Source organism: Ustilaginoidea virens, chromosome 2 (genome assembly GCF_000687475.1).
Source record: "Ustilaginoidea virens chromosome 2, complete sequence".
NCBI classification, from domain to species: Eukaryota; Fungi; Ascomycota; class Sordariomycetes; order Hypocreales; family Clavicipitaceae; genus Ustilaginoidea; species Ustilaginoidea virens.
The window spans coordinates 465,833-491,617 of NC_057317.1; the positions used below are offsets into that span (position 1 = coordinate 465,833).

At 58.0% G+C, this 25,785-nt stretch overlaps 9 protein-coding genes across 9 annotated transcripts; 4 read left to right on the forward strand and 5 right to left on the reverse strand.

Annotated features, from left to right (window-relative positions):
* Nucleotides 1-383: 383 nt before the first annotated feature.
* UV8b_01877 (uncharacterized protein) lies at nt 384-1,871 on the forward strand (the record flags this gene model as incomplete). Its single annotated transcript, XM_043139375.1, has 1 exon — nt 384-1,871. The coding sequence occupies one exon, from the start codon at nt 384-386 to the stop codon at nt 1,869-1,871; it is 1,488 nt and encodes a 495-aa protein (XP_042995309.1).
* Nucleotides 1,872-4,171: 2,300 nt separating this feature from the next.
* Nucleotides 4,172-5,775, reverse strand: UV8b_01878 (uncharacterized protein; the record flags this gene model as incomplete). Its single annotated transcript, XM_043139376.1, has 2 exons — nt 4,172-5,302; nt 5,350-5,775. The coding sequence occupies 2 exons, from the start codon at nt 5,773-5,775 to the stop codon at nt 4,172-4,174; spliced, it is 1,557 nt and encodes a 518-aa protein (XP_042995310.1).
* A 1,411-nt stretch (nt 5,776-7,186) lies between these two features.
* UV8b_01879 (uncharacterized protein) lies at nt 7,187-8,662 on the forward strand (the record flags this gene model as incomplete). Its single annotated transcript, XM_043139377.1, has 1 exon — nt 7,187-8,662. The coding sequence occupies one exon, from the start codon at nt 7,187-7,189 to the stop codon at nt 8,660-8,662; it is 1,476 nt and encodes a 491-aa protein (XP_042995311.1).
* Nucleotides 8,663-9,169: 507 nt separating this feature from the next.
* On the reverse strand, nt 9,170-10,513 carry UV8b_01880 (uncharacterized protein; the record flags this gene model as incomplete). Its single annotated transcript, XM_043139378.1, has 2 exons — nt 9,170-10,340; nt 10,422-10,513. 2 exons carry the CDS (start codon nt 10,511-10,513, stop codon nt 9,170-9,172), a joined length of 1,263 nt encoding a protein of 420 aa, XP_042995312.1.
* Nucleotides 10,514-10,993: 480 nt separating this feature from the next.
* On the reverse strand, nt 10,994-11,266 carry UV8b_01881 (uncharacterized protein; the record flags this gene model as incomplete). Its single annotated transcript, XM_043139379.1, has 1 exon — nt 10,994-11,266. The coding sequence occupies one exon, from the start codon at nt 11,264-11,266 to the stop codon at nt 10,994-10,996; it is 273 nt and encodes a 90-aa protein (XP_042995313.1).
* Nucleotides 11,267-11,968: 702 nt separating this feature from the next.
* Nucleotides 11,969-12,343, reverse strand: UV8b_01882 (uncharacterized protein; the record flags this gene model as incomplete). Its single annotated transcript, XM_043139380.1, has 1 exon — nt 11,969-12,343. One exon carries the CDS (start codon nt 12,341-12,343, stop codon nt 11,969-11,971), a length of 375 nt encoding a protein of 124 aa, XP_042995314.1.
* A 7,734-nt stretch (nt 12,344-20,077) lies between these two features.
* UV8b_01883 (uncharacterized protein) lies at nt 20,078-20,335 on the forward strand (the record flags this gene model as incomplete). The annotated part of the gene is made up of 1 exon (XM_043139381.1): nt 20,078-20,335. The coding sequence occupies one exon, from the start codon at nt 20,078-20,080 to the stop codon at nt 20,333-20,335; it is 258 nt and encodes an 85-aa protein (XP_042995315.1).
* A 208-nt stretch (nt 20,336-20,543) lies between these two features.
* On the forward strand, nt 20,544-22,996 carry UV8b_01884 (uncharacterized protein; the record flags this gene model as incomplete). Its single annotated transcript, XM_043139382.1, has 3 exons — nt 20,544-20,796; nt 20,892-22,538; nt 22,656-22,996. 3 exons carry the CDS (start codon nt 20,544-20,546, stop codon nt 22,994-22,996), a joined length of 2,241 nt encoding a protein of 746 aa, XP_042995316.1.
* A 330-nt stretch (nt 22,997-23,326) lies between these two features.
* Nucleotides 23,327-25,369, reverse strand: UV8b_01885 (uncharacterized protein; the record flags this gene model as incomplete). The annotated part of the gene is made up of 6 exons (XM_043139383.1): nt 23,327-23,488; nt 23,555-24,231; nt 24,306-24,399; nt 24,500-24,891; nt 24,980-25,129; nt 25,216-25,369. The coding sequence occupies 6 exons, from the start codon at nt 25,367-25,369 to the stop codon at nt 23,327-23,329; spliced, it is 1,629 nt and encodes a 542-aa protein (XP_042995317.1).
* Nucleotides 25,370-25,785: the final 416 nt, after the last annotated feature.

A 25,785-nucleotide genomic window follows, 5' to 3' on the forward strand; every position in this document is an offset into this window, starting at 1 on the left:
GGGGCGCGCGGAAAGTGGGACCGACTGATTGGCCTCGTGGAGCTCGCGACTCTCAAATACTCAAATACTCCTGGTACGCTTATTTATTAGTCTTTGCTCTGCTGCAGTACGAGGCGGTCAAGAGCTTGCAAACATCCTCCGCATCCCCCGACGTCCCGCGTTCCCTTGCTCGCGTCTTCCCACAGCTCTGGCGGCGGCTGGTGAGGTGAGGTTCCGTGCTGCCGTGACCTTTTGGTTGCGCATCTCCTTTCCAACACGGCCCATACCACCAGTTCGCATCCGAGCGAAACCTGCCTTGCCGTCGCGTCCTTTTTAAAACGTTTTGCAACCCACCCCAGTGTTGGATTCCTTGCCCGCCCGATTGCCAAGCGCGTCTCGCTGCCATGGCCGAGGAACCGTCTTTGCCTCGCCTGCCCGCGGTGTCCTGGAACGAGCAGTCCCAGAGCTTCAGCAATAATCCGCGCAAGCGTGCCCACCACCAGCGGTCCGGGGGCTTGTACAACTCGAGCGACCCAGCCGTCTTCTCCAGCGACGATGACCCCGGGCTGGACAACTACCTGCAAGGGCACAAGAAGAAGCGCTACGTTGGCTCGTGGTTCCAGCATCGGCCGGCGTCCCAGGACCCGGCGTCCGGCGGCTGCCTCGCCCTGGCGGGGCCCAAGAGAGAACGGAAGCTAAAGCGCCAGTTCGACAGCGGCGTCTACCTCGGCAGCGACGCCAGCGACGCCAGCGACGACTTCGCGCCGGACGCCCCGCGCGAGCCGGCGCGATCCAGGCTGCCGCAGTTGACGACGCGGCGGCCGCCGGCCCGGGCTCCGACCGCATCCCGGGCCGAGCTGCTGGCGCGTGACAAGGTCCAGGCGTGCCTGGACCAGGGCGACGAGACCATCGACCTGTGGTCCATGGGGCTGGAGGAGCTCTCGAATGACACCATCAGGCCCCTCGCCGACTTTACCTGCGTTCCGGTCGTGACCAAGGACGTGGCCTTTGAGCAGAAGGAGCCAGAGCTCAAGATTTACCTGGCAATGAACCGGCTCAGGCTCGTGCCCGGGGCGCTTTTCGACCTGGAGCACCTGACCGTCCTGAGCCTGCGAGGAAACAAGCTGACGGAAATCCCCCCCGGCATAGCGAGGCTGCCCAACCTGAAGCAAATCAACGTCTCGCAGAACCGACTCCGATGCCTGCCCGCCGAGCTCGTCGACCTCTTTGACCAAAAGCTAGCGGAGCTCGTCCTGCACCCGAACCCGTTCTACGAGCCCGAGACCAAGTTTCACTTCGGCTTCGGCATCCGATACGCCAGCGCGACCGAGGCAACGACGCCCACGCACGACCGGCTGCAAGCGCTGTACCTCGGCCGGAGCCCGCTCCAAGTCTCCAACTCGCTCGGCCATGTCCTGTCGGCATTCAAGTTCCCCAGCTTCGACGAGCCGGCGGCCAAGGTCGCGGTGATTTGCGACACGGAGGGCGAAGCCGAGCCGGGCGCGGAACCACCAAGGTTCCCGAGACCCAGCAACGTCCCGTCGCTGCTGGAGATGGCCGCTCGCAGCTGCTACTCGACGGCGGAGCTTGGCGCGCTGCCGAGCCACATCCCCGACGGGCTGTCGCACCTCCGCGCGCTGCTGGGCAAGGCGGCGCGGCAGAAGTACTCGGGCGGCAGCGCCTGCTCCCGGTGCCGAAAGACGGTCGTCGCGCCGCCGCTGGAATGGCTCGAGTGGCGCGAGATCAGCGCGTGCGGGCACCTGCGCAACGGCACCGTGGCGGTCGTGCCGCTGAGCCTGGCGGACAACGAGCGAGTCGTCCCGTTTGCCCGCCGGGGATGCTCTTGGAAGTGCGGGCCCGTTGCGGGCGCGCCGCGCGGGGGGACGGGGTGAGCCGACACAGACGGCGGCGTTGCTCCTTTTTTCTTTCTTTTTTGGCGGGCGGAGGACAGTCTGGGGTGCGTGGCTTTTTGTGCGTTTCTTGAGGCATTTAGCGATGCGTGTTGAGCGACGCGTTGATGTGGTGTTTGCCGTTGCTGGCACCACGCTGCTGACTTGGGCGCGTTGTCGTGCCGCGTGAGGGTATCTGTGCGAGGGAGTCTGGGAATCCATGCATCAAAGACGATGCTTGTCCTCGGGGCTGTAAAGTGTCAAGTGGCACGCGAATCCACAAGCAGACGCGTGATCCGTCAACATGCATAGAGATTTCAAGTATATATATATATATATATATGTATATATATACGTGTCCAAGTTACGCTCGAGTCCTCTGTCGCATTATTCAACTGCACTGATTTACTATTTGTAAAATGCTCGCCACAAGGATCGGCTTCCTTTGTACCCTGGCGAGATTGATACTACCGTACCGGAATCGGAACGAGTCTCTTTATGAACCGAGTTGGCGTCCTGCCTGTGATGAAGTCAGAGGCCTCGTGGCGGTCTTGGGCGACGCTGGGCATAATCCCCGCTCGTCGGAACGCAGGCCGCTCGGAGGTTGCAGGGAAGCCGACTTGGGCAGCTCGCGGCACCACAGCGCGACGAGAAGAACTTGCGTGATTGTCTCGACGGCTTGCTTGGCCGACTTGTCTGCCGAGTCCTTGCACGGGGAATCCAGGGTCTGCTCGTAGATATCCCCGCCTGCCCTACAAGCCCCCAGTCCCGCTTCCAAGACGCTCCAAAGGGTTCGGCATCATGTGCCTCTGCCTCCTCTTTCCGTCGGCGACCTGGACGCGCGTGCTGCGTCTAGCTTTCTCGCCTTGTTCTTGCTAGAGCGACGCGGCCACGTGGAAAGGCCATTGTGGCTAGCAGCCCGTCGCAGCACGCCAGGCTCGACGGCCACCATTCGCGACGAGCTGTTTACTGTGCACCACAACGAGGGACATTGTGTGTTTTAGCCACTCTCACCCGCACGGGGGTTCTACTGAGGCCTGTGTTGAGCCCATTGTGAAGGCTCGCAAGAGCCTGCTTCGTGATTCATCCAACAAGATGAGAGAGACTTGGCCAAGGATTTGGAAATTTTACATGGCGAGGCACCGGTCCCGAAGTGGAATCGCCGGTCATCTTGAGCTATATGAGGGGATAGAGACGGCCAGCGCGCTACTGAGGGAGCTAATGTAGTCAACGATAACAGGGCTCTTGAGGCTGGCAATGCATCATGCATCATAGCGGCCTGCGTGGCATGTCGCGAGGCCTGAGGAGCCTCGTCGGCGTCTTGCATTTACATTGTTGTCAGGGTTGTGACAAGTATGCGAGGATCGCGTCGCTTGCTGCCGATGGTGCGCACAAGGCCCCCGAGACATCGAGAGTCCTGAACTGTCGTAATCGCATCTTTTCATTCGTGAAGTCAACATTCGATTTTGAGATGAAGCCGCGACGTACGGCTTCGGGGTCGCTCCTGAGGCTATCGCGCGAGCCAAACTCGTGATAGTCCGCGGCAGGGCCTGCCGATGCTCAAAAGTAGCGGTGTACAAGGAAGAGAATGTGTATATATTACCGCACATAGGAAAAAACTACCTGGCAAAGGTGCCTCGTCTCGTTTCTGCCTTGCTCGTATGGGCACGAGGTCGCTCCACAGCGGGATATGCGAAACCTGCAGAAGACCCCATACGAAGCCTCCGACAACGTATGTGGTCTGGTGGTGCAGGCGCTTAATCTGCCACCAGGCTATGTATTTTGCGACGCGCGTATTGACTGGCCCGGAAGGCACCCTGGATTCTAGTCAACGAACGACTTTGGGTTTTTTATCGCGTGTCATTGGTCCATATGGTTCAAATATGAGGGGGTTTATTATGACCTTGAGCCAGTTCTGGATCTTAACCTTGGCGGGATGACGACCGCGGCCAAGGTCTACTCTATACAGAGGGAGTACTGCAGTACCCTTTTGACTCTTCTCTGCAAGCCTCTCATCTCACTCGTCTCGATTGTAAGTGAACCGGCTCCGACCCGGAAGCTCCCAGTTAATTTCGATGTAGGAAACACGATGGAGGACTCGTACGACGGTAAACCGGAAAAGGCGATTGCAAAGCCCATCTTTTCCATTCCCATCACCGGAAAAGCTGCAAAGCAGCTGTCATCATCTGGAACAGCTGCCCAGTTAAAGAGGAAGGGCGATAAAAACAAGCGGCCTCCCACCCCACCCAAGGAACAGGCGAAGGACAACAAATGAGAGACGCGCTTGGGTACGGAATACACGGCTATGTCTCTGATTGTGTGAGAGCCTCACGAAGGCTCTGTAGATAGACCTCTCGATGTTGCAATTTGGTCTCGATTATGGCAGACACACCACGATTCCACAACTTGCCAAAAAACTCATAGTTGGCACGTTTGAAGTCTTCCGAGGAGAATGAGAAACAGATGGGCAGGATGCGGTCGTAAAAGATTGCCGTAAAGGCCACTGCATCCTTTAATGCCATGGTAACCCAAAAGGGCCCATCGGGCCATGATTGCCGCATGATAGATGACAGGCATTCTTCAGTTCCCCCGTTGTAGTTCTGTAGCTGCTCCTGCTTCTGCTCCTGCTCCTGCTCCCGTTCCAACATTTCCAGCGTCTCAACGAACTGTTTGAACAGGGGTCCAAAGGTTGCCGGCTCAACCTCGTCAACCAAATCGCCGCGAAGCCAGTACGGCGGCTGCAAGAATTCAATCGGCCACGTGCAGGAGAACTCCAGGTCGATGATGCAGCTCACGTTCCAATCCTCGTCAACGAAAATGTTGCTCCGGTGGAGGTCGGTAAGAGCAAATACGAAACGCTCTTTGGAAAGGTCCCTTCGAAACAGACGGGGGAACATGGCCCGTGCTGCGGCTAGGCTTGTCATCTGATAATGAGCATCATGGCTGTCTTCAATAGCATTGGGCTGATGAAGAAGCCGATTGTCCAGAGCCGTAACATGGGCGAGAACAAAATCATCTACGCTTGAGAAGGTCTCGTCTCTATTTATTCCGAGGGGAATACCCTCATTCTCTTGCATAGTCCACTGAACGCTCAATGGGCGATTGTCGAGGTGTAGATATCCCTTACTGTCGAGTCGAAACGAACCAATGCGCGTAAAGGACGTTTTGGTAAGAGAAAGCATTATTCGAGCAAGACTCTGATGCAAGTTCTTTTGCAGGCGTGCATCGTCGTGTTTCTCGTCCCACGTCTCGGAAAGGATCTCTCCGTTACTGATTGTCTCGATCAGGAGATAACCGATATCAAGAGTCGCAAACCGGGGAGAGTCATGGCGTACGTAGTCGGAAGGAACACGGCAGCCGAAGAGTGCGAGAAGATAACAACGGGTTCGTTGGAGCCAACGCGACCACCAGGGGAGCAGGTCCACGCGGGTAAACTGCCGGGTATATTAATAGTGAACGGTGCAGAAACGAGGCGCCTTACCCTCTCATTCGTAGAAAGACCGAATCCGTAAAGCTGCGGTATAGGAACGGAAGGGCAATTTCCGTGAAGCCAGGCGTACGTGCCAGCTTCACACCTGACTTTCTCGTCCGAGTTTCCTGGGCATGTTGCTTCTCCGACACGGTAAGGCAGTGGGAAACGCAGCATGGCGTATCGTTCCGTGTTGGCCATTTGGGCATGTGTAGGTATGACAAGATTGAACGATCCATGACGCCAGTATTCCTGGCCAGAGATGGTAACAGCGGAGGAATTGACGGCAAAGTGATGAGCGACCAGGTCGCTCAGGAGGGAACGATGTTCTTCCACGTGCTTGAAGAACTCCTTTTCTTGCTGTGGGTATTTATGGCAATGAAGAAAGTTTCTGCTCTGATCTGCAGCAGCAGAGAAGGTGATGTCCTTGGGGATCATACTGTTGCTATTATTACTGGGCCGGAGATGGCAAACGGAAAAGGAGAGGGACGCTTGGTAGAGACCTGTTATGTGCTGATGATGGCCACGATGCTGACTCATCCACCTGGTGCAACTGGAGACAATTTCATCCCCTTGGCCTCCCGAGTCCCAGGTACCTCTCGAGGGAAAGCGGAGCTCAGTCTGCGGTAGGGGGAAAGCTAACCTGCTTTCCATCCTCAATAGGCTGGCCAAACCGGGCAATTAATTAATTTCATTTGCAAGCCATTGGATCGATAAAATCCGCGACATAATATAGTATACTGCATTGCTAAGATGGTGTTGAAGAACCCTGAGGTGTGGGGAAAAGGCGGTGAGATTCTGGCATAGATGGCCAAGACGTTATCTTGTCGATGGATCAAGTATCGGAGCAGGTGGAAGGCACCTATGGCTACCGCTATAACCTCAATCCAGCTGAATCCGTTGCCCTGTTACAGAGGCTAAGGCCATTGGCTAATCCTCGACCGATTTATTAGAGCCTACACAAATCAACAGAATCGAGGCCATTTACACACCTTGTATCATTTATTGTGAGTATATAAACGGAAGCAGCAGACTAACGTCACCTGCCTGTCTGCCTCCACTTTTCCTGTGGTTAGGACGTCGATGAAATCGACTGGCATAGGACCAGTACCGCGCTCGCGGCTTTGTACAACAAAGGTGTCATCTTCCAAGAAAGTAGGTGCATGGTGTCATGCTCTTAATGCGACAGCCGCCACATGTCTTTAGTCCAAAGATAATATCATTCTAGCAGTCGATGTTCCATGCCTCGCTGCTGAACAGACATTTGCGAATACCAAGCGACAAGCGACAAGCGACAAGGCGATCCCGTTGGTCCAGCGGCCTGAAAGCATCAAGCACTTGGACGCGACATGCCTGCCGTTGGCTGCCGAGAACCGTCGATTCCTTATTAAAAAATAAGAAGAAGAAAAAAAAGCCGCAGATATACAGCAGGAAACGTCAAAATCCCAAACAATAACAACACAAACGATTCCCACAATCCAGCCGCACGGGCCACCCACTTGGAAAGCGGGGACTCGCCCTTCCCAGCCAATAGTGGGCGAGCACGCGCGCGATTCCTCCCCCGTCTGAACTATCTGCACTGTGCAGCGGCAGCGCAGGGCAGCCACTCTCTCGCTGTGGCGTTGACAAGGCGCAGGCTCCATAACCGTGCCATAACCCCTGTCAGATGCAGTCCCAGATGTTTTCCCCGACGTCACTCGCTGCCTCACCTTTAGCATCGTCGTCGTCGTCGCCGTCGTCTGCTTCCTGCCTCGCCCTTTCACCTCCCACCCACGCGGGTACACGCCGCCCCCAGACAAACAACAAGAAGCAGGATCCCCCCCCCCTGCCCCCCCCCCCCCCGCCGGCGATGCCTTCGCCCCCAACCTCGCGGTTCGCCTCCGCCTCGCGCGACGCCTCGCCGTCGCCGTCGCAGCTCCCGCCGGTGCCCTCGTCGCCCGTCTACTCGGTCGCCTCGACCGCCAACCCCCCCCTGTCGCACTTCAACCTGCCCGCGCCGCCGACCCCGCGGCTCCCGCACGCCGTCCTCACCAAGCCCGACCTGGAGGCCTCGCAGCAGGCGTACGCGGCCCTCGTCGCGTCCGCCAAGTCGTACCGCGTGGCGCTGGCCGCCCTCTCCACCGCCGCCTCGGCCTTTGGCGCCGCCCTCGAGGCGTGCGCCCGCCTCAAGGAGTCGCGCGCCGAGCCCATCACCGCCGTGCCCCACGCCGGCCCCGGCGGCGGCGGCGGCAGCATGACGGCGTCCTTTGCCGTGCCGCCGCCGCCGCCGCCGCCGCCGCCGCGCGCGCCCTCGTGCACCGCCGACACCCTGCTGGCCGCGTCGGGCGTGCACCACCTCGTCGCCAACCACCACCAGATCCTGTCCGAGACCGTCTACCGCTCCTTCGAGGTGCCCCTGCTGCACGACCTGGACCGCTGGCGCGCCCTCATCGACGACGAGGAGGACACGTACCAGCACCGCATGCGCGCCCAGAGCAGGGAGGTCAAGCGCCTCGAGAAGGAGGGCCTCAAGCTGCACAAGCAGCGCCGCCGGGACGTCGCCCGCTTCCGCGCCCACCTCGTCGACCTGACCCGCAAGCTGGACGGCCTGACCACCCTGCACGCCGACCACTCGCGCGCCCTGCTGCGCGAGTCGCAGGACACGAGCGCCAGGATCGTCGACGCCAGCTGCAGCCTGGTGCGCGCCGAGATCGACATCTTTGAGAGCCTGGCGCGCAAGGGCTGGACCGGCGGCGGGCTCGACGACCTGCTGGAGAAGGGGCAGGACCTCTTTGCCGCCGCCGCCGCCGACATGCACGCCGGCGGCGAATCCTCCGCCAAGCTCTTCTCCATCCTGCCCCCCCGGAGCATCCTCGCCGACTCGGCCTCCGAGGTGGCCAGGAGCGTCGCCCACGCCAGGGGCGACAGCCTGCTCAGCGACCCGGACCGATACCAGTCCCTCGCGGCGCTGGCCTCGGAGCCCGGCAAGCACAACGGCGCCGACGCCGACAGCGTCCTCTCGGCCGACTTCAACAGGCCGCGCGGCGCGAGGCCCTTTTCCCCGCAGCCCATCCGGAGGGTCCCCGCCGACGTGACGTTTGAGTCGCTGAGCGCAATCGGCGCGGGCGGCGGCGGGGACGACGACGACGACAACGACGACACTCCCGCGCCGCAGAGGGAGCCGCAAGACGAGCAGCCCGACGAGGACGAAGCCCGAGGGAGAAGGACGACGCCGTCGCCGTCGCCGTCGCCGTCGCCGCGTACGCCGCGTGGGCAAGACTTGGACGACGACCAGGCGAGCTGGGCTGACGGGCATGGCCGTCTCACTGCATCGGCGTTGAGTTGAGAGAGAGTCGTGCGTGGTGGGGGAGTCTGTTTTTTGGGCATATTGTGGCGCGGGTTCTTTGTACAAAATCACAACAAATCATTCTTAGCGTGAATAAACAGCTTCCTTCTTGTTCTTCTTCTTCTTCTTCTTCTTCTTCTTCTTCTTCTTCTTTCGCCCCTTCTTGGCTTGCAGTCTGCAGATTTCATCGTCAACTTGCGCCGGCTTGTACGCGCGACGGGACGATTGATTAAGACTGCGGCAGCCTGTCTACGCCGCATAGTGCACACTCGCAGGTGGCATGTGATTAACCCAGGCCATGGACGCCAAAAACTCCCCCTACAGCCGTGCAACTCGAATGCTCTTCATCATAAGAGGAATATTAAGAAAAAGAAAAAAAAAAAAAAAAAAAAAAAAAAAGGGAGAGAGGGAGAGGTAGGGCGGGAGAGAAACGATGCGCCTCGACTACGCGAACCGTCTTGGTTCGAGGGTCGTGCACCAGACGTCTGGACACGCATTTTGCTCCTCCTAGTCGTCCTTGTCGACGCTGTAGACGTCCCCCCTGAACAGGCCAAAGGTCGCGTCGAGCCACCATATCATCTTCCAGTACAGGCTGGCCCGGCCCCAGTCAAACTCTCCGGCGTCGGTTCGCGGCACCTCGTTCCCAATCATGCTTCCGCTGAACCACTTAACAAACGGAACCGCGTTCACGAAACGCTGCATCACGGACTGCTGGGGGAGCAGAGCCTGCTCGGCAGGGAGCAGGCGGGCGCGGCGGGCCGTCGGGATCCGCCGGCAAAAGATGCCGTCGCCGTCCTTGGTCTCCGCGGGCTCCGCCCCAGAGCCGCCGAGGGCAGACGCGTCCGTCATGGTCGCAGAGGAGCGCGACGTCGTCGTCAACGTGGCCGTGTCCAGCGTCTGGCTAGAGGTCCGCGAGTCGGCCGGGGAGAGGTCCAGCAAGCGGCTTCGGAGCGTGGTGGGCATCCCGCTCGAGCTCTTCCGATAGGGCGTCCGCACGGAGGCGGCGGGCATGCTCAGCGACCGCCCGTGCTCCCCGTCAGCGACGCTTTCGACGTCGGGACAGGCCTCGTCCTTGGCAGGCGGGATGCCCCGGTACGGCTCGGCATGCACCAAGTAGCCCAGGATCCGCTGGGGGCTCGCGTACGTGGCCGCGCTGGCAGCCTCGGCGCTCTCAAACGTCACCTTGACCCAGTGCTCGCCGCCGTCGGCGCGGTTCACGAGGGCCCTCTCGTCGGCGGTCAGGTTTCGCCGGCGCGTAAGGGCGGGATCGCGCAGCTCGGACTTGTACCGCCGCTGCGAGGCGGGAGGCTGGCGGGGGTAGTCCTCCAGGATGGCGCCGGCGAGCTGCTCGTAGTGCGAGACGGCGGCGTACTGCTGCGACGACGAGCGGTAGCCCCGGAGAATCAGCTCGACGGGGGTGCGAGGCACGGCTCGCTGAGGAGGGGCGTCGTCCTGCGACAGCCCGCTGCTCTTGCGCTGGATGCTGGTGACGGGCGCGGCAGCCTGCTGGTTCGAGACCCAGTCGCCAAAGAGCTTGTCGGCAGCAGCAAGGGTGGGATTCTCGCGGCTCCGAGCAGGCGTGCCGGTCCGCGATCTCGAGCGCCGGGTCGATTTCCCGAAGGCGCCGGATTCTGCGACGTTGCGCCGTGATCTCGAGCCGCCGGTGGGTGCTTCGTGCCTGCAAAAACGGCGCGGTTAGCGGATTCTGCATGCCGTGATCGCGGTCGCGGTCGCGGTCGCGTGCGTGGGATGGACGAACTGGTTAAAGTACATGGCATATGGCCGCCTAACACCATCTTCGCCAACGTAGCATTCCTCGTCGGGAACATTATGCAGGATAAGAGGAGCCATGGGAAGGGCGCGCGACCGGTTTCGCCGATTCTCCCCCTTTTTTTTTTCCCTTTTCCTTTTCTCCTGTTCCTGTCCTGCTCTCTTCTTCTTTTTTTTTTTTTTTTTTTTTTTTTTTCTTTCGACCGGTGATGAGAGATACTCTAATGGGATGGAAGGAAATCGATGCGGGTGGGATGAACCGAGCTGGTCGGGTTTTTCATAGGCAGGCTGGAATGTTGGGTGTCGAGAAGCAAAAAAAAGAAACATTTTGGGGACGGCCGACGTGAACTTTTAGTACGTCCCTCGGCCCGGAAGATTCCTGGCAGGGCAACTGCTCAGTGGGTCGACCGCTGCGGTTTATCCGATCCGGCCAGGCATTCTGCCCTTCGCCGGGCCAAGATTATCCAGATTATCCTAGCACGACGACAACGGACAATGGACACGACGCCACTGCTACGAAAAAGAAGCACGCCAAGACTGACTGCTGAGCGCAATTCACAATCACTGCCAGGCCGCCCAGCTTGATGCACGGTCCGGATCGGCAAGGCCATCGGCCGCGGCGTCATCCTCCAGCAACATGGTGACCAGTCTGTCCACCAACGGCTTCAAGACTCGGACCTTCCGCGTCGAGACCATCAAGATGCGCACATCGCAGGTCCGACTCCATGGCCCGTCGGCAGGAAATTTTCGAACCCAAATTGCACGCCCGACCTTCTGGAACCGCCGCGCGTAACATGCGCGAACATGGCCCAAGCCAATGCGAGCCTTGTCCATCACGATCCGAATCCCGCAGCAAGACTTTGTCCGCGAATCAGACGCCACTTGACCAAGTCATCCTCGCAACGGCCCCGACTCCGACTGATGGTCCCACTTGTGCATCCGGGGACGGGTCGAAACTTTGGATCCAGATCAAGAGCACGTTTGGTGCCATCTCCTGCGTCGAGGCCTCCGCCCAAGACGAGACGAGACGGCTTGAAGCAACACAATTTTGGGGGGGGGGGGGGTTGCAGCCCGTCCGTGCTACTACATGTTCCAGTGACCCTGGCCCTCATTTCCATGCTACCCAAGAGACCGGCATAGGCGTCATTTTACTACTTCGAAAGGTGACGATCACGTAGAGTGAAGCAAGGTGTCGTAAGACCTGTCACTGGATGGATTTCCGAAACGGGTGAAGAAGCAAGAGCGTAAGTGCTGTCAAAGACCAGCTATCATGAACCGTCAGCGACAGATGATACAATGCAGCCTCTTCATCCCCAGTTGTCCGGCTTTTGCCCAATTGATTCTATTCTGCCGGGACCCCCGGCTTATCTAGCTGCCCACTTGTAGTTGATACCACAATCTTCTACATGGAATCCTGCAGTGATCCCTGATCCTGCCGTTGCAGAAGCACGAGCGTGGAGAGGAGGCCTGACAGAGTAGTCTACATCACTTCCATCAAGCGTCACGCCTCGGCCGATCCAGCCAGCAACGAAGGCTTCAGATCATTGCCAGGGCGCTTGTAGCAGCAACACGACAGCCGAGCTCCTGCAGCTCGCTACTCTTGCCATTGTCCCTCTTTGGCATTCCCAGTTCCTTGGCCGACAGGTCCGTCTGAGGAACAGACAGCGTTTGCACGTCGGTCCAAGCGGCGCGCTGGACAAGCCTTTGTTTCGGCGACGAGGCAGCTCCGCCAGCTCCGCCAGCGCCGGCAGCTTGAATTGTCGATCCGGAGACAACGAACCTGCCAAAGGGTTTGGCGCGCAAAACTCCATACGGCAGAGGCCTCTTGTTGTCGAGGTGTCCTCGAAGCGCCGTGGTTACTCGGCGAATCAGCAGCTGGATATCACGCTGCGGCTGGGCAGCGCGCTTCATTCCCGCAGTCGCCAGCTCATGATAGATAGGTCGACGGCGCTCACCGGCATGACAGGAAGCATCCAAGTCAGAACAGGCGAGGAGGGCTTGACGGCCGGCCTGATTGTGCCACGGCACGTCTTTTTTGCAAACGGGCGCGGCGCAATACTGGCCGCTCCTATTATGTGTTGGGTCGTTTTCGAGAATAGAAAGACAAAGGGCACAAAATGAAAGAAGAAAGGGAAAAACGCAGCGAAGAAAGAAAAAAAAGCAGTCCAGTAACGCGGGAGGAAAAACCAGTGCTGGCTAAAAGGGCCCAACAAAAAAGGAGGAAAAAAAAACATCGTGGGGAATTGAATCCCAGTTGTTTCCAAAGATTGGTGCAGCGGAGTATTTTTGGCCATTCCACGGTAATCTCTGGTAAAAGGCAAGAAATTAGTTCGTCTGGAAGGTCCAACTCCACCAGACTGAGCATTATTTACTGCTATATACCCTCCTTGGCGGGGCCTTGCAGCCCACCCGTCCTTACGTCAGCGAACTTTCCCACCAATCGCTAGCGCTTCAGGGATTCAACCTTGCTTGGCGCCCGCGGCATCTACTTGTAACCGCAGAAAATACAGTCACGACATTCATATCTTTGTCATCTTGGATTCTAGAGAATATACATTGATCGATCTTGTAGTTCCCTACTAAAATATCCTTGCACAAGGGCTTTCCAGCCATTAGTTAAACATCAAATTCAAGTCAAAGACTGCCTGCCTGCTCTCACATGCAACAGCCACTTTGGCATGTTTGGCACTCCTGAAACACCCGAGGAGAACACCAACCCGCCGACTGCGAAAGGCAAGTGGCGCACAAACTCTCTCGGTTCATTCTCTCCCCCCCCATCCAAGGCGAACGCCCTGCCGAGCACCAAGCTTGCAGTCGGCACGGCATCGATCCACCCTCGTCCGGCAGCACGGGCTCCTATCAAGGCCGAAATGGGAGCAAAAAAAAAAAATCCACAAAGGAGAGAAGGGAAGAGAAGAAAAAGAGCAGAAGAAACATCCCGGTCCATTACGCGCGACCAGCAGGAAACTGTATCGGAGGGAAGCTTTGCACCAATTGCAGCCGTCGATGGCCCGGTCATGGCCCGCGGCATCGGCATCGGGGCGACCGACCTGCCGCGGCCCGACAGCGGCGGGTGTCAGTCAGATCGGGGTAACTGGGCGGCTGCAAATTACGCCGCGGCTGGGGGCATGAGCAGAGAAAGCCCCTGCCAAATGGGGAAATTAGGCTCCAGCCCCAAGGTTAATTCCCCGGGCCCCTTCCTTGCGGTAGCGTGCCGCCTGATTGGCTGCTGCAGGCTTAGCGTCGGGTCTCCCAGGGGCCGGGCTCCCGCTGGCCGCCCGCTACCGTACAGATTCTGACTTGGGGCTAGGCGGCGGCCCGAAAAGCGGACCCCGGGCAGCGGACCCCGGGCAGCGGACCCCCGGCAACTTGGCCGAACCAAGCTATGCGACGTAGATGTACCCATGTCGACGGCGAGGCGGGTTGCTATAGTCCAGTCGCGGCGACTGCTTGGTGTCAAGGGACCGGCACGTTCCTTTATTTTTTTCGTTTTCTTTTTTTTTTCTTCTTCTTTCTTTCTTTTCTTTTTATTCTGTTCTATTCTTCTCTTCTCTTCTCTTCTCTTGTCGTACTGCTCATTCAAACCCTCCCGGGTCCAGGCAGGCTGCATGTGGCCACCCAGTGTCGCCTTTGGGCCAACTCTCATCGAGGCCGCGACTGCCCATCATCATGGCCCAGAACATCTCTCGACCGAGGCCCTTTTTCTTGCTTGTGCCTAATCAAACCATCTCCACCTTTCTGCTTCTGTTCAACATTTCTAGCGACAGCCTCCGGCGTCATCTAACGAAACATTGACGCGAGCTGCTCTCGGCAAGGCATTCATGGAGTGCAGGCGACCAGGCCAGGCGTGGAATTTGCCGCCCAATCGGCTGCACCCAGTCGCCTCTGGGCGACGACTCCGTAGACTTGGGGGGAAATCGCGAACCCGTAGTGGGGCGAAATCCGAATGCCATGGCAATAAACAGGGGTGCATGCCCAGCCCAGCATGGTCGCTCATCTCCCTGGCTGTTCGGTCTCAGAGGGCTTCATCGCGGGACACATGGAGGTGGTATGGAACAAGACAAGATCTGGAAAACAAGGATGGAAAAGTGACGGCAGGCGGGGAGGCGCGTCTTCTTTGCCTAGCGCAGTGCTTTGTCGCTTCGGCGGCCGGCCCAAAGATCTTGTTGCCTACATCCTTTTGTAGATCGAGCATTGGCACATCTGCGCTCCCGAAATAGCCGGCACGTGCGACGCTGATCCTTGGCTCAGGCTTGTGGTGCGGTAGGTCGCAAGGACGGGCCCTGTTTCACTCGTCTACACGGAAATAAAAGCTGGTAAGAGGATGCCGGAAATTGGAATGGTAGAGTCAAACAGTTTTCAATTCCAAGGGCCCTTTTGCTACATGCCGATCTACCAGCCATGTTGGATTCTAGCATGTTGAGTAATCTTAGCCATGCCGGGCAATGTTATGAGTGATGAATGAGTGGTGTAGCCCAGCAAGGTAACCCGATGTCTCTTCTCCCTTTCGTCTTTGATTTTCCCGCCCTAGTACCGCCAAAACGGTTGACTTGCATACGGCGCCTCCATCGCAGCGCACTCTTCCCGTTGATAGCCCGAGCTGTTGTCTGTGGAAGTTGACGTGCTCCACATGACTGGCTGCGGACGGGCCCGAGATAGCAAGGTACCGCTGCCACTGTCGTTGTCATGTGGGTTCTGTACTTGGACCATATCCCATGGTGATCCACTTGCAATATGCATGTGATGGGCCTTGGCCGGATCCGTACCCTCACTGCAAGTTGGTAAGGCATAGTCGTTGATCGTTTGGCATTGTTCTGCCAAAGCTTGTGATTCGCCTGTGTAGCTGGAAAAGCTTTTGTAGGTGGTCGGAGAGCTGCGGCTCGGTTCGTTGGACGGCAGGCTCATCTGCTGTCCCCCTTTGTAAGCAGCAGGACCCAAGTCGTGGAACTCGTGGTTATCCATTGGATAGCCGTGTATATCCTGAGCCGTATAAGGTAGCCCTTCTGTCGGCGTTGGATACTCAGAAAATGCGCCATTGTCGGATATAGCTCCCGGCGATGAGCCGGCTGTCGAGGAGGAGGCCGTAGCAAGCCAACTCCTGAACCTTGCCACTTGTTCTTCGAGCATTCGATTACGTCGAAGGAGCTCCTGGTACACTCGACTTGATCCAACGTGACTTCTTTTCTCCTTCAATTCCTGCTCTAAACGAGCGATTCGATCCTTGACCCTCCTGCGGTTGGCCCTCTGAGCCTCGCGGTCGTGGGCACGCTTGTGTTCTAGCTGCAAAGGAGTTAAAGACGCACGAGTCCCTACGTCCGAGTCATCAGTGCCCCTGCCAGCTGCTCAAACATTTCTAACGACAGTGTGATACCAGCGAGGGAGTATAAAAAGAGCTTCGGGGGATAAAGGGGACTCACGTTTTGGTTTCGTCATGCTTGCTTGTTCAAATTTACGCTCGTTCATGGGAAACGAAGGTCTGGTTTGAGTTTCAAGGACGGCGATGATGATGAAGAAGAGGGTAATATATTCCGAGAGATACTTGTATCTGGCACAGCAATATGTTCGGGATGTCACAGTGCCAATTATGTGAGTTCTTCTTGCAGGCTGAAGGGGGTATTGCATTTATATGCTTTCAGACGCACGAAGTGAGGGGGTTGGCCGTAGGAGACGCTCACACCGCCGCAACGCGAATACACCAGCCATCTAGCTAGTTAGATTGTCATATCGGTGCATGCGGAGCGCAGAGCAGTTTATTTAGAAACAACTAGATTTTATTCTAGGAGCTGTCTGGATGAGGAAGGATCACCGCCCGACAAGCCCACTACTTCGGTTGGCATTTGAGATTGCCGGGGGAGGGGGAAAGGGGGACACTCACAATGTCACCGGATAGTTGCATGGTAGCCGGCAGCGAAAACAGGGACATTATCTGTCCAGGTGCCCGAGCTTATTTTCCTCCAGTTGCAGTCGAGACGAAAATGTGCGAGTGGTTCTAGCTTTTGCTCCCCCGGGGAACTGGCAATTCGGCGTTACCTTGGAACGCTGCCTTGGAGATACACACGCTTAATTAGGAAGACAATTGACAGGGACGGTGTAGGGCGACAAACAGGGGTCGATTTCTCGTCTTGTTATATGCAAAAAAAAAAAACGCATTGACACCGTGGCTTTTTTTTTATCATCATAAGAAAAGCAAACCCAGAAGTCGAGGGGCTGGTGAGAGCAAAATGACGGCGCCAGGGGCGTACGCCGACGTTTCAATACGTTGCGAGACTTTGATTTTTTTCTTGTCTCGACAGTGGCGGGCCAGGCGTGATGGTTGCGGAATACTTGCTGGCTTCGACAATAATGTCAGGATGTTGGGACGAGGTGTTGTTGCCCGATGAAGGGGGGGGGGGGGGGGAAGGGGTGGAGGGGGTTAACGGTGCTGGAAAACGACAACCCCCAAGGCTGCTAGGACAGAAATAAACGTTTCATATCCTTGACACCTCCGTATGTCGCAGTTGATTAGCCGTCTGCAACAATCCGAGGTGTTTCCGGCTCGCGTTGATGTGTTCAACCGAAGGTGTCGCAATTTTTGCCAGAATCTTTCCAGAAGCTGACTGGGACTGAAGACTGGGAGTGTGCCCTACCATCACAGTGATGGCCGCAGACCACATGCCTACTTGACGGCTGCGACCGCAGCATCGCCATGCTAGTTCCATTCCCTAGGAGGAGACTCGGGATTCGACAAGCCTTTTGCCAAACTCCCCGTCCATCCCCTTGACAGTCATCCAAAACTCCAGGAGCCAGCAGGTGACGGACGGCCCCACCGACGACCGATCATCTTCCGAATCCCTGCTGATGGCTGCTAGCCCTAGCCAAAGAATGATCAACATTTTCCTGGTCCCTGGATCAGTGGGAGGATACTCCGTACGTACCCCTTGATCCACTTCTTTGGAGAAGAACCTGCTTCTAGCGATCGACTGGCTAAGGTCCTGGAAATCTACCCGCTCGCTCCTCCTTGACCGTCCAAGCGAGGGCACAGGATAAGGCTGATCACCTCGGCGCGGGGCGGGGTTTTTCGATGGATCCGCCCTGAAGAGAATTTGAAACAAGCCGTGGAAAGACGTGGAATTTTTTCTAGAACTCTTGTCGAGCGGAAGTTGATGACGAGAGAGAAAGCAGCTGGCAAGGTGCGTAGTCTGGACCAAGGTTGTCAGGGCTCTCAGCTGTGCCAACATGTCACAAACACAAACGACCATCAAATCAAACCTTACCATATCATGTTCCTCCGTTCCCAACAATCCAGACAGTGCGCTGCAGAGCCTAAAGTTGCGCGGCAGCTGCACAGGGTATCGCAATTCCCGTTCAGTGTTTGAGGTTGGCAGTGCGAACTGTGAAGCCTTGGACGGGTTGCGAACCCCACATGCACCTTCCTCTGGAGGAGGTACCTTAGGTAAGGTAGCCAAGGTATCTTAGGTTAGGAGGTAGGTGGGGCGTGCACTATGAGGTACCTAGCTCGTCAGGTAGCAGATACCCACGTCTATCGACTTGACGAGGATTGCCTGGATGGAAGCGGCAAGAGCCCGAGACTGGGTGCAGCTGGTACGAGTAAAGAGTGGTACCATGATCCTGGTCAGAGGTTCGGTGACAGGCACGGCCATTATTACCACAGTAAAAAGGCTCACTTTTTATGGCATAATGTGGTAATTTAGGCCTGTCGGGCGGAGCGTCAAGCCGTACTAGACAGGTAGGTAGGTAGGTAGGTACCTAACTCCTAAGCCTCTTTGGCGGGAGAGGTGTCTATGGCGACTCGCATGATGCGCGTACCGGGTACCTACCAGGTAGTTGCTTGAGCACAGTGCGTAGACACGCAGCAGCGGCGGCAGCAACTCTCTGGAAACCCCTGCAAAGTCTTGCTTGGTCGCTCACTCAGGCTCGCGGTGGCGTCCCAGTTGGTGAATCGGACGCGATCTCGTCCTGATACTCTTACGGACACCAAGTCTCAGGCTTCTCCTGCTGGCTGCTGGCGAACCAATAAGCCCCTGTCTACATATGGCTGGCGGACGACTGCGGCTAACCTACACGGATATAGGGGATATAGGGATGATCATTTTGAGTTGGGGGCATTTCCATGTGGGGCCGGCCGCAGACACCTGCGCCCCGCCAGGCGGCCGGCTTGCTCATTGGCCAGTGCCCTCGCCACGGTGGGGAAATGGAGTGGCCAATCGGCAGCGCTCTTTGTTTCGTGCGAGAAGTGTGTCGCAGCTTCGGCAACCAACATGAACCCACGATCCGGTGGCCTCAGTCGAGGAAACGCAAACGAGGCGGCATGGTGCTCCTGTCGCTCCCCCTGGTGCACGCTGTGCTGAGTCCCGAGTCCTGACAGTGAAACAGACTGGGCGCAGCCCCGATCGCGCCGCGCCGGTGACGTCTCCGTGGGCAACGCACCCGCCTGCCGCCCACCAGACAGACATAGGTGAGGGAGTAGGCCGACAACAAGCAGACGGACATGGCAAAAGAGTCAAATGCGCAGGACCTCGGCCGTGCGCTATTCGAGCCTCAAGCACTGTGAAATCCTGCCAAGGGTGCCACCTCTACTCCCGATGCCGCTGTTGGTGCCGCTGCTGATGGTACCATACCGGTCGAGATTTTGATAAAACGGGCCCGTGTTCCTATTACACGGCATTCAAGGGAGGGTTTCCCTTTTAACCGAAGAAAGTACTCGACTGGAAGTTTCAAGATGTGTATTTTTTTTTCATCATCTCTGTGATCGGCGGAGACTAGGATTCAAAATTGAACGGAGCTGCTTGCTATATGTGACGTGATATTCGGCCGGTCGTTAACCGGCGGCCATCCGACATCCGATGGATCATGTGGCAAACTCATGGTGATTCTCTTTGAATGACGCAACGACGCAAAAGCGGTGCGATGCCGATCAAGGGGATTACCGCGGAGTGGTGTTGATAGTGGCGGTATTATTGGTACCGCCAGTATCAGCACTGGCCAGCGAATGGAGTCGCCGTGTATTCGTTGCAATACCGTCACGAGTCTAACTACAGATGGTTTGGAAAATCACCGTTTCCTCCATATGGTTTAGGGAGAGCGAGAAGCTCCGCATGTTGGTTTTGATTTTGGCGCAAAAGCAAGATGGAAGGGACTGCCGCCTTCAATAATGGATGTATCGAGACATTCTCGGCCATGAGCCAGACGTTATTATGGAAGGCTTGGAAAGACGGACGCAGCATCGTAGTACTCCCTGTTTTTTTTTTTTTTTTTTTTTTTTTTTTTTTTTTTTTTTTTTTCAAAAAACTGCCTATCGCCAGACCCAGGGGGGGAAGGGGAGGGGGGTTAGTTGCGCACAGCGTGAATGGAGCGGGGGAAAGGAAATCAAACAAACATTTCCAGGTCTTTCTGTTTGTGCCGTCATTTCGTTTCGGCCCAGAATTCAACCAACTCGGCCTGGTTTCTGGGCCTGTCGAGTCGTGGTTGACTGAGGACTTTGTAGTCTGGAATGGGGCTGGACGATGTAGACTGAGGAAGTAACGAGGCATCATGATCCATCGTGTTCCATCGTGGTCCGTATGATTTATCATGTCCATCATGATCCATCGTGATCCAACCATGGGAGCCGAGCACCGACCGAGTGCAGACTGATGATTGGATGTAATGTCTGGTGCTCACAAGCCGCCTCTAACCAGCAGCTCCACTTGGCACCTCAACGTGCAGCCAAGTGCTGCGTACTCCGTACTCCGCTCTTCGTGCTCGGTTCTCGGTGTTGCCATGTACAATGTACATGCCTCCTCTCCAAGGACCCTTGGGATTCCTCCCCCCGCCGACAAGACGACAACCCTTTCACCTCGTCTCACGCCGTCCGCCTTCCAACAGACAAAGTGCTCTGCGGTGGCCTCTCGCCAAGCTCCCTAATCACAGCTTGGCCGTTCCCTTGCGGCCCTCAGCTGCGGCCCGTTGCCTTGTGTCTGGCTGGTGCCAGATTTGCTGCCCCCCCAACCGCCAATCTCGTCGCATCTCCCGGCTAGCCACCACCGACCAGCTCGGCGAAACGCCCGACGCAATCTTCCTCGGCCGTTTCGATACCGCTGTTTTTTCTTTCTTTTTCCCACAGTCGCAGGCCATGCTTGTTTCAGAACTTGCCGCATCAGCTGCCGCCAGGGCACCAATGGCGCCTGATCCGTCCGGTACTGACCAGGCACCACCCGCTCAGCCGACTGCCTTGCACAACCGGGCATCTTCCAGCAAGAGCCCGTTTGTCCAGACCGGACAGCAAAGCCCGGTCCAATGGCAAATCCTCGACGCCGCCTCTGTCGACCGGGCCAAGCGCGAAAACAAGCTCATCTTTCTGCACATCGGCTACCGCGCCTGTCATTGTACGTGGGCGTGAGGAGGCACGGGAGGGCTCCCGTAACCCTCGTCGGGGGAGGGGGGGGTTATGCAGACAAAGAGTCGCTAACGATGGGTGCAGTTTGTCGCCTCATGGCTCAAGAGTCCTTTGCAAACGCGGAATGCGCCAGCATACTCAACGAATCCTTTGTGCCCATCATCGTCGATCGAGAGGAACGCCCCGACATTGACGCCGTCTACATGAACTACGTCCAGGCCGTGAGCAACGTCGGGGGCTGGCCGCTCAACGTGTTTGTCACGCCGAACCTGGAGCCCGTCTTTGGCGGCACCTACTGGCCCGGGCCGGGGACCTTGCGACGAGCAAGTTCCGAACACGACGGCGACTCCCCCGACTGCCTGACCATCTTCAAAAAGGTCCGGGACATCTGGCGGGATCAAGAGACCAGGTGTCGCAAGGAAGCTTCCGAGGTTCTGGGCCAGCTGCGGGAATTCGCCGCCGAGGGCACGCTGGGGAAGCGAGCTCTCGGCGCCGCGCACCCAATCGCCGCCATGCCCAGCTGGGCCGCGCCGCCCCCCGAGAACCCCGAGGTTGCGCGGCAAGCCAGGGACGCAGGCGGAAACCACGACGCCCAGGTTTCCAGCGAGCTGGACCTGGACCAGCTGGAGGAGGCGTACACGCACATAGCCGGGACCTTTGACCCCGGGCACGGCGGGTTCGGCCTCGCGCCCAAGTTCCCGACCCCGCCCAGGCTGGCCTTTCTGCTGCAGCTGGGCGCGTCGCCCCCCCCCCAAGTGCAAGACGTGGTCGGGGAGGCGGAGTGCAAGCACGCCGCGGAGATGGCGCTCGCCACCTTGCGCAGGATCCGGGACGGCGCCCTGCACGACCACGTCGGCGCCACCGGCTTCGCCCGGTGCTCCGTCACCCGGGACTGGAGCATCCCCAACTTTGAGAAGCTGGTCGTCGACAACGCCCTGCTCCTGGGGCTGTACCTGGACGCCTGGCGGCTCGCCGGCGGCGGCGAGGTCGGCGGCGAGTTCCACGACACCGTGGTCGAGCTCGCCGACTACCTCAGCTCGCCTCCCGTCGTCCTGCCGCACGGCGGGTTCGCCGCGAGCGAGGCGGCCGACTCGCTCACCCGCCGGGGGGGCAAGGAGACGAGGGAAGGCGCCTACTACCTGTGGACGCGCCGCGAGTTCGACTCCGTGGTGGACGCCTCGCGCCAGGACAAGCGCATCAGCCAGGTGGCCGCGGCCTACTGGGACGTGCGGGAGGACGGAAACGTGGACGAGGACCACGACCCCAACGACGACTTTATCAACCACAACATCCTGCGCGTCGTCAAGACCGCCGACGACCTCGCCGCGCAGCACCGGATGCCCGTCGAGACCGTCCAGCAGTACATCCGAACCGCCCGGCGGGAGCTCAAGGCCCGGCGGGACAAGGAACGGGTCCGCCCCGCGCTCGACGACAAGCTCATCACCGCCTGCAACGGCCTGGTCATCTCCTCCCTGGCCCGGACGGCCCTCTCGCTCCAGACCGCCGCCGCCGCCCAGAGCCACAAGTACCTGCGGGCCGCCCGCTCCGCCGCCGACTTCATCAGGAGCCACCTCTGGGACGAACCCGCCGGCACTCTGTACAGGATATGGAGACACGGCCGCGACGTCGAGGGCTTCGCCGACGACTACGCATACCTCATCCACGGCCTGCTGGACCTGCACACGGCGACGGGCGACGAATCGTACCTGGAGTTTGCCGACTCCCTGCAAAGTGAGTTTCCGCTGCTCCCACCACGCACGCACGCACGCACGCACGCACATGAAGGAAGCCGAAAAAAAACAAAAAAAAAAAAAAAAGGGAAAACCGCTCTGCTGACCGCTCTCCCAGAAACCCAAAACAAACTCTTCCGCGATGCCGACGCGGGCGCCTTCTTCTCCACCACCGCCTCCTCCCCCCAGTCGATCCTGCGCCTCAAAGACGGCATGGACACCTCTCTGCCCTCCGTCAACGCCGTTTCCGCGTCCAACCTCTTCCGGCTGGGGAGCCTGCTCGACGACGAGCGCTACTCCGCGCTGGCGAGGGGCACCGTCAATGCTTTCGAGGCCGAGATGCTGCAGCACCCTTGGCTGTTTCCCGGCCTGCTCGGGGCCGTGGTCACGGCGAGGCTGGGGTGCAGAGGCCCCGTCGCGGATGTCAGGTACAAGGGCGCTCGGGAGAAGGCCGTCTAGCTCTTGCTCGGTACGTTGTTTTCGTTCTGGCGTTTGGAAGGGCTGTATGTATGTACGTATGCATGGGCGGGGGGGGGTGCTTGTTGCCCGCCCGATTGGACAACATGACTGCATACCACGGGGCGGCATGCATATATCTTGTTGCCTTTTTTTGCTGTTTACGACTCTCGTCAAGGTATCTAAATCTACAGTTGATACCCGCCGCTTCTGGCGGTTGCCGCCACCGTACAAACAAGCTTCCCCCCCCCCCCGCGTCTCAAGTGGAAGACAAAAAGAAGAAGAGGAAAAGAATCGCGGATGGTGATGGTGATACACGCGCCCTTTGCGGGCCTATGACCGCGGACTGTCCGCCGCGCCGGCAGTCCTGTTCATCAGCCCGCTAAAGAAGTTCTGTAATTGCTCATTGTCGTATTCCTTGGCCATGTTGCCCACCGGCACGGGTTCCTCCTCCTCGCCGTACTCGTCGTCCGGAGAAAGGTGCGCGTTTCGGTCCTGCAAGGGTGCTTTAGTAACGATTCGGCTTTGCCCACGGCCTGGCTGTTCGTGCGAGGCGCGTACCTTGAGGCGTTGTAGCATGTCGTCCGCATCTACCTGTATGCCACCCATGTTGAACTGGACGGGGCCAATGTGGTCATTGACGCTCTGCTCGTCCGAGTACTCCGTTCTTCGGTGAGACGCAGTTGTCAGGGGACTGGTGCCGTTGACGCCTTTCTCGGGGGCCTTTGCCTTGAACGCTTCGAGAATCTTGAGCTGTCTTTCCAGAAACTCCTGCGGGTCGTCGCTGTCGACACCGACGGCGCGGCCGTCCCGCATGGCGCTTTCGACGACGGCGAGTCCTCCGCTGTTGGGGTCGCGACACCAGTCTTCGTATTGGGCTATGGCGCTGGGGCCATGGCGAGTGGGCGTCTGGGGAGGATGCGCGTCGTCGTCGTCGTCGTCGTCGTCGTCGTCGTCGGCTGGCGTTTGGGGTGCCACGGCGCCTGGGCTGGAGCCTAGCGGCAGCTTGATGTCTTGTTCCCACCCCTTGGAGACCAGCTCCGCGTCAAAGATGCCGCCGAGGATGCGAATCTTTCCCCACGAGTCCCAGTTTGGCGCAACGGCAATCTTGTCCCGGTCAATGACGTTGTGTTTGAGAGGCTGTCGTTTTAGCAACGAGGTAATTCCTAGTGTGGAGTGAATGAGAAGCGGCAGTTGGGAGGGTGTGTTTTGAGAAGTATAGATGAGGGAGGCGCCATCTAAGCAAAGAAAGCACGATGTTAGCGTGAGGGGCCTTTTCTTCTTCTTTCATCTTCATGACATATCGACCTACGTCGGAGGAGGATGGTTCGCATATATTGCAAAACAGTGTCAAAGTCGACTTCTTTCCACCCTTTGTTCTTTTCGAGGAATTCCATCTTTTGCGCCTGCGTCATGGTTAGCGAACCACCTTGTCTCGAAACACACCTTGTTCACCACGGGCAACTGCCGGGGCCAAGACGCTTGCTTGCGACACACAAGACTCACATTCTGGCACACAACGCACAGCGGTAACCCCAGGGGCTCGGACCACTCGCCCGGGCCCAAGGGAAGCAGTCCGTCGCCATCGGCGCTTGCGCCCGTGGCAGTCGGCGTGCCGTCCAAGTTGAGTGACGCGCCCGCACGGCCGCGCTCCTTCCACGAAGCCATGACGTCTTCCATCTCGCTGCGGCAACCGGCGCTGATTCGGCCCATGACCTCTCCGAGAACCCGAATCCACCTCCAGATCTGCCGTAGCCATTGGTGTGGCTGTGACCAGTCTAGGAGAACGACTATAGCTGAGTGGCTGACGGTCTGAGCGGTCAAGAGGGGCGAAACAAGCGAAGCGAACTCGTTGGAGGGTTGTGATAGCAGGTAAAGCGATACTCGCGCCAGCGTATCTGTGGCTCATGTCATGTTAGACTCTCGTCGATACATGATACACATTGCGCTCCGCGCCGTGTTCCGCCTTGTCCCGTTTTCACGAACCGTCTTGGTCGGCGTCTAAAACGTCGTAGTATGAATAGCCCAAGGCAAAGTTGTTTGCGATCGGGGGGATTTTTTGCCGGTCAAAGTGCCGTCTCCCTTCTGAGCTGGATAGTGATTCGATAAACTCCCTCTGCGACTCAGGGGTACCTCCTGCAGCGACGACGGGGGGTTTGGGGAAAAAAAAATCAGCACTTTGTCCCCATGATTCCGTTGCATAGTCTGTGTTCCGGGTGTACCTAGGACGAGAAGGTTCTTTTGTGGAAGACGCTTTCCGCTGGCTACAGATTCCAGCATAGACGTCCAAAGATTCCTCTTTAGCTCGCCATATCGACCATCGGATTCGGCAGATGTAGAAGTGTATGTCGACACCCGCTCATCCTTACCCGCCATGGCAGCGAGAAAGAAACTGCGGCGGGTCTTGGATTATATGTCGTGACTGATTGCTGAATCCTCGTAGTGTACGGAGTACGTGCTTTGATGTCGGAGCTATCGTGCGCGACTCGCTGCCAGTCAAGCTCGGCGTAGGTCACAGTCGAACGGGCCGAAGCCACACCGCGTTGGGTGGGTGATGGATGTGGTGGTGATGGTGGAACCGCGTCTGCCTCAAGTTCAGGCACACCGTCGGGGCATCTTGGTTGCTTGAAGGAAGTGGACGGATCCCGGGAGTCGGGTCTTGTCGACGAGGGGGCTTGACGAGGCGCCGCAAGTTTCGTGACGGAAATTGATGTCCTTGGTTATGACCACTGACCAGACCAGCATGGCCCTTTCTTTGGTTGATTAACACTGGCCAAGCAGAGGCGTGACAG